Source organism: Melanerpes formicivorus, unplaced genomic scaffold (assembly GCF_026170545.1).
Source record: "Melanerpes formicivorus ecotype bairdi unplaced genomic scaffold, bMelFor1.0.p_v2 SCAF_11, whole genome shotgun sequence".
Classification (NCBI taxonomy): domain Eukaryota; kingdom Metazoa; phylum Chordata; class Aves; order Piciformes; family Picidae; genus Melanerpes; species Melanerpes formicivorus.
In genome coordinates this window covers 2,444,356-2,458,948 of record NW_027142363.1, presented here as the reverse complement: position 1 = coordinate 2,458,948, position 14,593 = coordinate 2,444,356, and the positions used below count along the sequence as shown (strand labels likewise).

The window sequence follows — 14,593 nt, the reverse complement described above, 5'->3', positions numbered from 1 at the left end:
TATTTACTAAGAAAAGGCTGCCTGAAGAGCTACAGTGGACAATGGGCTATAGAAAACAGGCAAACGTTTGACCTCTGCTCCTCATTTACCTTCCTATAAAATTATTTTCTGACCTGATCTAAATTAGTGTCAGCAGCTACACTCCATCCATTTCCCATTCTGGCTTAGAAATTACTTTTTAAAAAAGGAATGACCTTGTCACCATTTCAGAACTTGGCATTCACCTGTGCAGAATCAGAGATGAAAACAGCATAGACAGAATCTAAGGATAAGGGCCTTCTGGTGGAGACTTCACACCACCCCCCCCCCCCCCCCATCATATTAATGAAATCACTACATAAGTGTCTAAAGTACACTAATTTAAATATTTAAGAATAATGGTGGAAAAAGAAACTTTAAGGCCTGTAATTCCCTTATGCTTCTTTAGTAAAGCTAAGGAGAGAGTATCTTCATCACTAAGTAGTTTTTGTTGCCTAGTCTAGTGCGTGCAGACAGCGGTGCCTGTGTATTTAAACACCAGCTCTTCAATCTGCATAGTAATTTCCATCTACAGACAATCCAATATCCTCAGCTTCTACATGAAGAAAGAACTGCAAAACTACATTCTATGACACATTCCTGTGTTCTGAAAAACACATACACTTATGAACAATCACAGCAGAGCCATGTAGTTTGAAAACAGCCTTCAATATGAACATCAGTTTTCTGAACCTATTGAACCTAAATGATCAGCTATGGTAAGAGGCATGCATGCCTAGCACTTCCACAGCATTTTTATGCATATCTTTGTTTCAGCAGATTTCTTGTTTACCTAAGCTGATTTTCTGAAGAAAAATAAGGATTCTTTTCAGTGTGTTAGTTCTGTTGATGGGATCTCTCAAAATACAGTGGTACTATACAAATGCTCCAGTTTTCCCAGTCTATAAATGATTTCACAACATACTGAATTACTAATTACTGTCCAATTAGCATCCAGTATCTCTGAAACTCAAGCTCTGACTGCAACAATTCAAAGTCTTCTAAGTCCAACTCTGACTGGAAACAGCATTTGCCTACAAATAGTCAACTCCACTGATAGCTGTCATTGTACATATCTGCACAAAGCCTAACTGTGGCATTTGACAGCTCAAAGAAACTTTCCAGTACTTTCTGGAAGAAAGGGTTTTATCCTCATGGATACTTGAGAAATACAACCAATAAAACACAGCTAAGTTTTCCCTGTCTCTGTCCTTTCTTGAACCTAACCTAAGCCTACTGCTCAATACCATTAATTCCTAAAGGATAGGCAGTAGTTTTACAAATAGGTTTTACAAACTTGAATGCACCAGTAAAGCAACAAATAAAGATCACCTGAAAAGACATGGTTAAAAGAATCACAATTCCCAAACTAGTGAGATTTGAAGAGGATCTTAACCTCAGGTAGTTACATGAGGTACAGAAAGACATGACTGAAATATTACATAGTAATTCTCACTTTTCCAACTACATGCAAATACGCTTTTCATCTTGTAACAGGACACAGTATCACAAATCCACATTTCAGCCACACAGGCCTGCTCCTAAGCATCACAAAGAGAGCTAAACGTTAACAATTCACTCATCAACTGATTCTGCTTCTTAAAACAGTTAAAAGAAGATAATATTATTTAAAGGGAAACAAAAGGGATATTTTCAGCAGACAGAGTAAGTCTAGAACCAACACCTTTAGTTTTGATCCATGGGGCACAGGAGGGCAACCATCTTGTCCAGGTGGAATGAACAACTCCCACTTCCCATATTCCAGCTTCTTATATGGATGAGAAAATGGATCCCAGCCATCTGGAACATAAAAAAAATGAAATAATAAATATTAAGTGTATTTACCTTAAAATGTGCCAAATTAAAATTCAAAGTAGTAACAGTGTGTTACTTTTTGGAATAAATTATAGTAGCAGTAGGCACAAATACTTTTATATACAATACTACTGTACACCTTTGAAAGGGATTCAATGAAATGTGTCAGATTTTCAACAGGAAACTGTACTCCATCCTCACCGACAATGATTACATGTCTACTGCACCTGCTTAGATCAAAGTCAAAATGACATCCTCCTCCAAAAACCCATACGTGACCCTACCACAAAGTCAGGGTGGTATGAAAATGAATGGCAGAAAATTAATGCATAGTGTAGATTTAAACCCCAAAGTCTCACATTCTAAACAAGCTGGTAGAAGTATTTGCTACAACACTAAGGGAAAAACTAATCAGCAGCTGTTGATTAGGGAGAGGGAAAGCAGAAAAAAAATGTAATGAAACCCAATGTCCACAAACTGAATGCTCAAACTGTGCTTGGACACACACACTGCTCACTGCCTCTATTGTGACCAAATGGCATCCCATAGCACTCATTACATGGATGAAACAGGAAAAATAAAGGGGAAGCTGCACATGGACTTGGTAAGACGGGACAGGAAAGCACACAATACCAGACAATGACACCAGGGTCAGCTATCACTGATTCCTAACACAGTAGGGGTTGGAAGGGACCTCCAGAAACTGAATCCAGCTTCACCTCAGGCAGGCCACACAGGAACATATCCAGGCAGGTTTTGAAAGTCTCTACAGAGGAAGACTTCACAAACTCTCTGGACAGCCTGCTCCAGTGTTCCAGCATCCTCACTGTAAAGATGTTTTTCCTCATGTTGAGGTCAAACTTCTGTATTCCAGTTGGTATCTGTTGCCCCTCGTCCTTTCACAGGGCACCAGTGAAAAGAAACTGGTCAGCGAAAACTGAAAGGCACAGATCTAACAGGCCAGACAACGTGACCAAAGCCTACCCAGTAGAGAGCAACCTCAAAACCAGTGAAGAGATTATTACAATAGAGCAGTTCCCATGCTCAAGGACATAAATAGAATTAAGTTGTTATTCCACTGACATGACAGTTTTTATCACAAAGTATTTGGATAGAAACAAGATACACATGTTAGCAGAAGGAAAGTATTTGCTGAACTACTGCTTAATTATAGCAGAAGAGTTTGCATGCTAGAGAGACTTTGATGGACCTTCCCACTTGGTTTCACTCTGCAGTTACAATCAAAAAAATGATAATAACAGATAAATACTACTACCATCTACTAAGGTTACTAAAAATCAATATTGGACAAACAATAGCTTAGCAATAAAGTAATCCTGATAAGAATGTCAAAATTGCAAACACTACAGGTAGTGTTTACACACTGTAATACATAGAGATTTTATTTCAGGGAATGGCAAAAAGATGTAGAATACATCATTAGGATGTAAAAAGAAAGAAAATAACCAAAAAACCCCAACATTTACTTTTAAATAAGCAATTCACACAAGCATGGAAAATAGAAGAAAGAAAAGTAACAACCCTCTTAAGAAGTTGCAGGAAGACTGCTTCTTTAAGGAACATGTTAGGATTTATGATAGTCAAGACCTTCATACAGGTATTACTAACAACTCTCAGCCTCCTTTCCCCCCCACCCAGATATCTTCAATGCTTTTCCTGAAACTCCAGTTGAGCGTGAACTGAACTAAATATGTCAGATGATGACTTGCTAATACTAAGGAAAACAAAACATTAGAGCAAAACTCTGAGACCCAGACTCAGTTGGGGAAAATTGCCTGAAGCTGAGTTAATTACACCAAAACTGTTGAATTCCTACATTATTCTGTTACATCAACTCTTCCCTGCTTTAGAGGGGGAATGGTTGCATATCCTTACCTACTTAAGCACCTCTGCTCTCCAAGGCAGCTTTAACAATCCTGCCCAAGCTGCTTAAACTTTCCCCTTCACCTGCTAGCAATACTGAACACTCCTGTTAATTCTCCCTCTTCTCAGACATGGTGCTTCATTAGTTGGTTTAGGTGGTTCACAACTTAAGAATAAATGCAAAGCAATATACATCTGTCCCAGATGGTCCTACTTAAAATTATTGTTTACTACTTACCCCTGGAGGTGAACTCATTTAGGAAGGTTAGAACAGAAAATATTGCTTTGAATTAAGGTAAGAGGTATAAAAGGCTAAAATGTCCTGAAAATTGAAAGCTTCCTTCAAAGGCAAAGCAGTTCAGGCTCCTCTCAGCTTTACTGCTTAGTTTTCAGATTCTTCAGCAAAATGTGGCCAAAAAATGACTCATATTTAAAACAACCAAACAAAAAAACCACTAAGCAACCAAACCCTGACAGACTCTTCAGAAGCTGAAAACAAATAAAAAGCCAAAAGTCTAAGTGTGAGAACAGAGACCTCAAAAGACTGACAATAGCTACAAACAGAGAAAGGCTCAGAAGTTCAGCTAATTGACAAAGACAGGAGTTTCTACACAAAATTTAAGGCCCCAGGCATGTCTTAATCCAACACAGAAGGCATCTTGAACTGCCTGGTGCTTTTACTTTCTCTCATCTGTGAGTAGATCTTCAAAACCCAGACAATTATTGCAATATTAAATCCTACCTCAGCAGCATGAGGCACAAGAGAACTTCTTGCTCAGAGCTGCATCTTTGACATGCTAAAGAATCACAAAATGAGCCTTGATCTGGAAGGAAATTCAAAGCTATAATGGCTTGAATTCTGCCATTTGCTGTTAGAACTCAATTTAAATGCAATACTTCCAGTTAAATCATAAATCCACATCCTGTTCCATCTCCTGGTTTGTTTTCACATTGACAGGTACGTAGCCTTGCAGCTCTGAGGCTCAGGCTTAACTTGTTTTGTGCTAGAAATCTTGCCTTGATTAGGGGAGCCGAGCACTTCTTGTATATTTACCAAACCATTCCGTTGTTCCAATGCAAGAGCTGCTACATTAGTGGTAACTAGAGATTGAAAAGAGAAAAACTTCAAACACTGAAGTTGACTTCCCAAATGCAAGGATCACTCAGAGAAATTAGATTTTTTTATGTTCCACATACTTGTGAGCCAATTAAAGATGTTCTAAGAGAATACAGAGTTCTGCAAGCATTCCAACAGCTTTCTTGAGGAAAAGGTATCAGATAAATCACTGCTCAGACAAGAAAAGGGGCACCAAAATCCCACAAGACACTTTTATACCATTTCCTTGGAATATCAAATCAGGACATAAATGGAGACATTCTCAAAGGACGCTGTAATGTTCTACATAGTGGCCAGTTAGGTCTTCCTCCTACACTGCCTGATTTCCAGCAGCTCAATAGCAGGGTCGTTAACATAACCTGCTTTAAAAGTGATTGAACAGCTCCAATGCTAACATAAAAGCAAATGTCATTGCTTCTCAGATAGGATGTCTCCCCGGATATTAAACAGCAGCTTATACTTCAGTCTACTGTCTTCAGATGTCAGCAGCCACAGAAGTACAGCACTCTGATTTTACCTATGAAATCTAGGTATTTTTCTTCAAGAAGCTTTGAAGAAAGTAGCTAAGTGCAGTATCATAGCACAGCAGTGTCTAGGCTCCATTTTGGCAAAAGTTTCAGCTCTGGGGGAGGGAAAAAAAAACCAGAAAGAAAGAAATCTTTGTAAGAGATGAAGTTTCCACTTAGGTGTTAGATACCAAATTATGAAGGCTAGTAGCTTAAATTAGCAGCTTTGCTCAAGAGGGGATTGGACATGGCACTTGGTGCCATGGTTTAGTCATGAAGTCTGAGGTGACAGGTTGGACTTGATCATCTTTGAGGTCTCTTCCAACCTTGGTGATTCTGTGAGTCTGTGAACTGCTGTCAGCTTTGGCCCCCACATTGTGGAGCAGAGAGGACCAAAAGGCTGGATGTCAGCAAGAAGTTCTATACAGAGAGAGTGATTGCCCATTGGAATGGGCTGCCTGGGAAGGTGGTGGAGTCACCATCATTGGAGGTGTTCAGGAGGAGACTTGATGGGGTGCTTGGTGCCATAGTTTAGTTGTTTAGGTGGGTTGGATCGGTTGATGGGTTGGATGCAATGATCTTGAAGGTTTCTTCCAACCTGGTCCATTCCATTCCATTCCATTCCATCCCATCCTAAATTTAACTCTCTTTGCTCTGAAAGAAACCTGTCAGTTTAAATAATAAACAAACCTCCTCCCAAAAACCAACCAGCCTGCCTCTTCCTCCACCCTCCAGACCCAGTGGAAGCTCTCCCCACTAGTGCAGGAAAAAAAGCAGAAGGCAAAGTAAACAGATATTCTGGAGTGACCAGCACTTTAGAGCTAATGTAAAGTAAACAGATATTCTGGAGTGACCAGCACTTTAGAGCTAATGTAAAGTAAACAGATATTCTGGAGTGACCAGCACTTTAGAGCTACTGTTATCTGGAAAGAAGGGAAGGCATAGAAAAGAAAAAAAAAGGGAATTTAAAGAAGAGGAAGCACAAGTAATGGCAATATATTCTCTGTTGACTTCCAAGTTGGTACATACATACTCCTGCAAGCTTCTTAAAAACACTAACTTTTTTTTTATAATGAAAATATTGTTTACCAATAACCTACTGAGTCCCTGCGTGGCAAACCACAATTCTGAGTGTTCTGGTTCTGTGCAATTGCAATTGGATGATTTATTTGGATACAGTTGACTGTAAAGCAGCAATAAACTGCAAGTCGTCACAAATTTCCCCAGTAATACAGTGTGTAAATAAAATATTCAGCATGCTACCACTGGGAGTTTTTAATGCAGCTATAATGTTGACACTGCCTCTGGTATCAGAAACTCAGCTGACTAATTGCCTCATACACTTGATACACTGAGATGCTAAAAGTACTAATTCACAAGGCAATGTTTTCAGACGTTCATTTAATACTTCGAGCACTGCACTACAGCACCGCCAGCTACAACACCTTTTTTTGGAGTTTGAAAGAAAAGGCAGAGCTCTGAAAGTGCTGCAATTTTCCTGAACTTGTTTTTCATTCTCCACTCCAAATAAGTTGTGTGCTATGATGAGATGACAGATATTTACAGAATGCCCAGTGATACTAAGAATTATGCAATAAATAGGAGCTACCCCTTTCATTACAAGTGTCTCAGAATGAGGCCTAAATACCATAATTTGGGCTAAAGTACCCTGATAGCAAAGCTTTTGCTGTCTGCTGTAAGGCATAAAAGTCATACACCAACAACTTTACATTTCCAGAACTGAGGTTTCACATCTATACAGATACAGAACTAAACTAGTCATGTTCATCTTAAGCACAGTTTGGAATGGAATGGAATGGAAAGGAATGGAATGGAATGGAATGGAATGGACCAGGTTGGAAAAGACCTTTGAGGTCATTGAGTCCAAGCTATCATCCAACATCATCTAATCAACTAAACCATGGCACTGAGTGCCTCATTCAGTCTCTTCCTAAACACCTCCAGTGATGGTGACTCCACCACCTCCCTGGGCAGCACATTCCAATGACCAATCTCTCCTTCTGTGAAGAACTTCTTCCTACCATACAGCCTAAACCTTCCCTGGCACAGCTTGAGACTGTGTCCTCTTGTTCTGTTGCTGGTTGCCTGGAAGAAGAGACCAACCCCCACCTGCCTACAACCTCCCTTCAGGTAGTTGTAGAGAGCAATAAGGTGTGCCCTGAGCCTCCTCTTCTCCAGGCTAAGCAACCCCAGCTCCCTCAGCCTCTCTTCACAGGGCTGTGCTCCAGACACCTCCCCAGCTTTGTTGCCCTTCTCTGGACACCTTCCAGCAACTCAACATCTTTCCTAAACTGAAGGGCCCCGAACTGGACACAGGACTCAAGGTGTGGCCCAGCAGTGCTGAGTGCAGGGGCAGCATGACTTCCCTATCAGTATATTCATAAATTCTGGAAGAAGTTTTAGTTTTCTGTGACAGCTTACACTTGTCATTATAATTTTTTACTAGTTTTTTCATACTCAAAAACTTATCTGATTAAACAGCAGGAATATAATCTTTTGTGTCTTTCCATCCAACTCCTAGGAGATTTGCAGACAAAACCATATCATTAAGTAAAGCATTAATAAACCCCTGCTATTCATCTCCTTACAGAAGAACTGAAAAACAAAGTATAAATGGAATGGGTTTATAGGATATACCATCATCATTAATTTCACAACCTAAAGAGCTGCTGTCATTTAAGCTCCATGTTTGTTTCTCTGTACAAGATTCTCAACTTTGTTCCATGTTTCAATTACAGCTCCCTTTACTAAAAAGTTTGATAAAGAATTCTTATTCAAAGCAATCCTGGTATTCAATTCAAATACAATATAATCATAAATGCAGTTTGAGACTTTAACCCTTCTGAAAACTTAAAGAAAGGTTAAAGGGATTCAGTTTTAATTAAACACATCTGTAACAATCTGAATCTAAATCTTAGGGGTTTGCAACCCCATTTCTCATCAGAGTATTATTAAAGCTCACCTGAATTGAATGGCAATCTTCCATTCCTCTAGGCCATCCAAGAACATTATCTTCCCCTTTGGGAATGCACACTTTACTATGACTGATGAATACAATATATTGGACAAATGCATTTTTTCCACATTAAAGTGAGTTCCTTTTTAGTCTCTTGACTTGTTACTGCCACATTTCATTAGCATATAGATACAACATCTCCAAGATATTACTTCTAAACTTCTTCCTGGTATAATGTATTACATGAAATACTTTAAGTAAAGTTTAGAAAACCCTTCCAGTTTTTACCTGCTGTATTGTGGCATATGTGTGCTCTCCCTCAAGTTGCCAACTCAGTTTGCAAGTTATATCCTCTTGGTAAAATATTACCTACTAATTTCATCTAAAGTCTAATTTTATAATTGCCATCTACATATATACTTAAATACATTCTGATCTTCAGCTGTGTTGAGGAACTGAACTTAGAGTGTATGAAACCTATCACATAAAACACTTGAGCAATGAGTGGGACTGCATTGAGGTGAGAGGTAGGGAGAGTAATTTTACATATATAAATATACATATATATGTACACACACATACAGATAGACCTGAGCTATTGAATTATCTTCATGTAGCTCTCTTGCAGGCAGTATTGACAGCTGAAAGCACTGTTATCTAGCATAATACTGCATAATATCTGCATAACACTGACCATACAGTAGTAACATTATGTTCTCAGGCTATGGCAATGTAGAGTAAAATGTTATTAGCTTAAGCCAGGTGTCCTGAAGGGTGAAACCCCAAAACACTCCCTAGCCCAGGCTGAGCACCTGCAAAGGTGCTAACCTGGACACTTCTGGAGTCCAGATGGTCAAGGCAAATGTGCAGCACATGTAGTTAACCTTGTAAGCACTTGTGAATGTGCAAAACTGGACACTTCCTGGGGTCCAGATAAACATGTAGTGCTTGTAATTAACTTTGTAATGCAGCTGTGAACTGTGTGCACCCCATGTTTGGATATGCCCCGTCCTATAAGTCCAGTTATCAGGTTTCTGTGTTACCAAAGGACACTAATTGTTTAGGCTGGATGTTAGGAAGAAATTCCTCACAGAAAGAGTGATTGGCATTGGAAAGGGCTGCCCAGGGAGGTGGTGGAGTCACCATCACTGGAGGTGTTTAAAAAAAGTCTGGATGAGGCACTTGGTTCCATGGTTTAGTTGATTAGATGGTGTTGGATGATAGGTTGGACTCAATGATCCCAAGGGTCTTTTCCAACCTGGTTAATCTGGTAATTGTCTTGGGACAGTATTTAAACCATCCAAGAAGTTGGGCAACTTGTCTTGCTCCCACCAAGGAAGCAACAAGAGCCAAATGCTGCCAGAGTTGCAGCTGAATGGCCTTCCTTAAGCAGACCAGCTACACCCAGGACTTCCACCTGGACCAAGGCAGAAAGGGGAAAGCTCCAAGAGAACTGAATCCCAGAAGAGCCATGGAAAGACTATGGCCCAGCAACAGAGCACACAAGAGAGAGATTCCCCCTAGCCCTCTCCAAGGCAAGGGCAAGCTCCAGCCCATGAACTGGGCACAAGAGGAGAGAGGCCCCTAGCCCTCTCCGAGCCAAGGGCAACACAAATTCTAGTCACAGCATCTGGACAGAGGAGCAAGCTGTGAGCATGCAGCTAACCTGCCACAGAATCCCATTTGTGGGAAACCACAGATCACAGAACCTTTATTTCCAATTTAAATTGGTGTATTGGAAATTCTTAGATCTGTGCTTAAATCATTTCAGTGTCCTCACTCCTGGAGTGTAATACCCACAGCCAAATAACAGAACCTGTAAATATACTTTGTACATAAGTTATGGTGGGCTTTGAAGATGCCACTGCCAGGAAATATGGAATATAAAATACATTAAATATAAAATATCTTAAAATATACATTTCATTGCCCCATGATACATGTTTTTACTATCAGAATTACATCATTGCTATCAAAGCCTCTGTAAGTGAAGGGGTTATTTATCTAAGACACAGTGCTGCAGAGAAGATATATTCCTAGAAATACTTACTGAAGTCACCTGTGAGAAACACTGCTTCTGCTCCTGGTGCCCACTCTTTGCAATATATTCCACCATCCACAGACTGCTGAACTCCAAAGCTTTTGTAACTTTCTGTAAATTTATCAAGGCCTCCTTCGTTCTCCTCAATGTTCTTCAAGCGGTTGTAAAACAAAGAATACCTTTCAAGGAAAACAGAGAAGAGTTCTTGTGAAGCTTACTAAGTTCCTTTCAAGCATTAACAAGAACATTAGAAAACACTAAGACACACTGGCATGCTATGTCCTAAGGCCACAGTACCAAACCCACTCAGCTCTACAGAAATGGAAAACCACCACACCCAAAGCACACATTTTCCCCGGTTTGTTACACAGTGCAAAGCTGCAATTTTCACCTTTGTCTGTATATTCTCTACTCCATGTGAACAGTTTGCACTTCAAGTCTAATACTATGACTCCTGATTACCAGTGAAGAAATCACAGTATTGCTGCACAACAGGAGAACTACACACCGTGAACAGCCTGGCACTTTTTCCTCCCTCCTATTAACATTGGACACAGGCCTCCTAGGGAGAATTGTATAGGCCTGCTACATCTCTCACAGCCAGTTTTAATAGACAATCTCAGGACACTGAGAACCTGGCAGTACAGCATATAAGCATAGAGAAACCAGCTTGGCACATACAGAAAGAGCTTCTTAGGCAACTTCTTTATGGAGACCATCAGCAACACTTCGTAGTCCCTCAACACTTCAATGATTTGGAAAACAAAATTATCATTTCATGGAACTAATTATTTGAACTTTATCTGAAAGGCTTTAAATACCTGAATACCTGCCCTAAATACCTGAATACCTGCCCTAAATATCTGAATACCTGCCCTAAATACCTGAATACCTGCCCTAAATATCTGAAATGCCCTAAACCTCTAAATGTAAGAATTCCCTATTGTTAGCTGGAATGTTTCATATTTTTCCTCTCTTTTCTCCTAGTAGTTTCCATCAATTCAGGAAACATGCCAGGTGTACAATATAAACCAGAGGGTTAACACTGACTCCTATTACGTGAAGATGCACAGCCAAAAGTTTCAGCCAATCATTGAATTATCACTACTTGTACATTCTTTGTTTTGATGGAGACATTCCCAAATTAATCCCAGTGTAACATACAGACGTGTTTATGTTCTCCACAAATGGAAAGGAGCCTTTCTGAAACACATAAAAATTAATAGGAGTTAGAATCATAGAATTGTTAGGGTTGGAAGGGACCTCAAGGATTACCTAGTTCCAACCCTCCTGCCATGGGCAGGGACACCTCACACTCCATCAGGTTGCTCAGAGTCACATCCAGCCTGGACTTAAAACATCTGCAGGGATGAGGCTTCTACCACCTCCCTGGGCAACCTGTGCCAGTGTCTCACCACCCTCATGGTGAAAAAACTTCTTCCTAACATCTAGTCTGAATCTACCCATTTCTATTTTTTTTCCACTCCCCCTAGTCCTATCACTACCTGACACCCTAAAAAGTTCCTCTTCCTTCTTTGTGTGTGTCTTCATTTGCAGGGCAGACTGACCCTCTCCCTCCCAATCTCTACAGCTGTGGGGAGCAAACACACATGCACAATAAAGTATTTTGGAGGGCAGAAGTCCAAGAATGAAACAGATTAGGACAAGCTGTTGGTCAGGATGTAAAACATTACAAAACCTTTTTTATGTAGGACAGATTTTGAACAAGTACCACTGCATTGTTTATGCAGGGTGCACGAGCACATTGCTTGTGAGTAGGCTAATTCACATAGGTATTACTGCTGTATCAACACTGCAGAAATTGTGATTCCTCCAACAACTAGTGCTCTGTGCAGTTGTTTTTAAACTATATTCTAGAGAGCATTACATTTGATTTTTTTTTCTAGCTCTCTCCCAAAATGCTCACAGAGAACTGCAGTTTGCTTAAAGTTCAGCAAAAAGTCAGCAGCTGCTGAAATGGATCAATTGTGCTTTGAACTATTCTGAACACTCATCTCAGAACAAGGTAGGTGATGATGTCGAACAGCACAAGCATAGCTCTGTATCCTGCTCCTGCTTTAAAAGAAAGGATTGAGTTACATGCATGATCATGATCTAGATATAGAAAACTTAAGGTTTTGCTTTCACAGAAATGTTGGCTTCTACTTCTACTCAATGAAAGCTTGTTAAACAGTTTTCATCTTCCAAAGTGAAAGCCCAGGATCAAACACAAAGTGACAGGAAACTCTTTTGTGCAGCCAGTTCCAAAGATACATACTGTTTACTAATGGCAAGCAAGTGTTAAAAGAAGCAGACATTTGATTGATGAGACTGTGATTGCCTCAACACAGGAAGTGATGTTCAGCTATGCATGTCTACTCATATACACAGTCAGATGGACTCTGGACACAGGTTATGTTTCAAAAGTCAGATAATCTTGTAAAACTTTGGACATCTGAAGAGCATCAACAACAGCATCCAGAGCCACAAGTCAGGACAAAAAAGTAACTTCTGCTTTCACAGCTCTCAAGTTTGTATAGTTATATGAATTTCTGAGAGGATTAGAAGGTAAAACGCTGCCCAGCCCTGCCTTGAAAATGATAACCAATAGCTTTGAGACAAAAAAGCTAAACACAGCAACAACTGGATCCACAGGATTTCAGGTCTGGAGTAACTGGAAAAGTTATACATCAAGTCCCTCAGTATGGCCAGGTATGACAACACACACACCTGGCAAGTATGGACAGTAGAAGGGAGCTACTTTCAATGCATTCCTTGGTCCTGGAGAGAAGGACAAAGCTGGTGAAGGGTCTAGAGAACAAGCCTTAGGAGAAGCAGCTGAGGGAATTGGGGTTGTTTAGTCTGGAGAAGAGAAGGCTGAAGGAAGACCTCCTTGCTCTCTACAATTACAAGAGAGGTTTTAGTGAGGTAGGCGTTGGTCTCTTCTCTCTAGTATCAAGTGATAGGATGAGAGGAAATGGCCTGGAATTGTGCCAGGGGAGGTTTAGATCAGATACTAGGAAAAAATTCTTTACAGAAATCATCATAGGATGCCCAGGGAGGTGGTGGGGTCAAGAAATGTGCAGGCATGGCAGTCTGGGACATGGTTTAACAGCCATCACGGTGTTAGGCTGAAGTTTGGACTCGATCTTGGAGGTGTTTTCCAACTGGAACAACTGTATGATTCTGGCAGTCACACTTCTTAGTGAAACAAGGCTTTTGGAAGAATAATGAAGAAGCCTGCCTGCAAGTCAGCATACTGAATTGTTGCTCCACTTCAGGTCTTTATTCTTCCAAGCCACCAGAGACAGTAACTGCTTCCTGGCCACCTCTGAAAATTACCACAAGGGCAGTCTCATGTCTAAAGCTTACCTGGCTAAATCTAAAAGTTTAAGTTTCTCAGGCATCACAGAAATCTAATTAGGAACTAATATAAGCAAAAAGGCCTTAAAAGCATATAAAACATCCTCATTCAAGCAGTCTGATGCTGAACTCCACAACGGCTGCACAGCTTCAGAGCATGTTTACGCCTATGCTTCTGGGTTTTTTTTAAATGGAATTGCAGATATTGCAATTTACAGAAAAGTCAATCATCTTATTTGTGTCAACACTGAAACTAATCATTTTAATCCCTCTTCTGCTTATGATGCTGATTTTAGTACCTATTCATCTTCCAGATTATTTTTGTCCACAAAAGCTTTTGTGTCATGATTTTATTTCCACAATATTGGCCCAGTATTTATGCTAATTTATTCAAACAGAAAGGCAAACAGAGCAGTCTTTGATCACACTATCTGGTGTCCATATGGAAAGCCCATTTCTGCAGATACCAAAAGGAAATGAAAGAAAATGCCCAGCAAGGTACTCTGTAGCCAGATTTCCCCATCTTCCAGCAAATACAAATATTTACAACAATGGCAGTGTTCAAAAAAGAAGAAAAAGCTACAAACCAAAAGAAAACAAAACTCTCAGCTGGTTTGGTCTGTTCTATTTCCTCCAGTGTAGATGTTGGAACAACTAACAGACCAAAAGTAGAAAGTTAAAAATGGTTTGGTTTCCCCCCCTTCCTCTCCATTTAGCCAATAGCCATGAGCAGCCAGTTTCTTCAGGAGAATTCCATCTTAGATAGGTGAAATGCTTTAATAAAGTCCCAGTAAACAACATCCACAGGCTTTCCCTCATCCACTAAGCAAGTCACCCTGTTTTAGAAGGAGATTAGGTTCATCATACATGAC

The 14,593-nt window shown here is 40.1% G+C and overlaps 1 protein-coding gene across 2 annotated transcripts in view; it reads right to left on the bottom strand.

Annotated features, from left to right (window-relative positions):
- Positions 1–14,593, bottom strand: part of GBE1 (1,4-alpha-glucan branching enzyme 1) — a 130,150-nt gene that overhangs the window by 86,552 nt on the left and 29,005 nt on the right. For both annotated transcript variants that reach the window (XM_068144421.1, XM_068144422.1), the window contains exons 2-3: positions 10,368–10,537; positions 1,703–1,818 (exon numbers count right to left, since the gene is read on the bottom strand). In XM_068144421.1, coding sequence (XP_068000522.1) covers positions 1,703–1,818; positions 10,368–10,537 — 286 coding nt within the window. The remainder of the gene's footprint in view (positions 1–1,702; positions 1,819–10,367; positions 10,538–14,593) is intronic.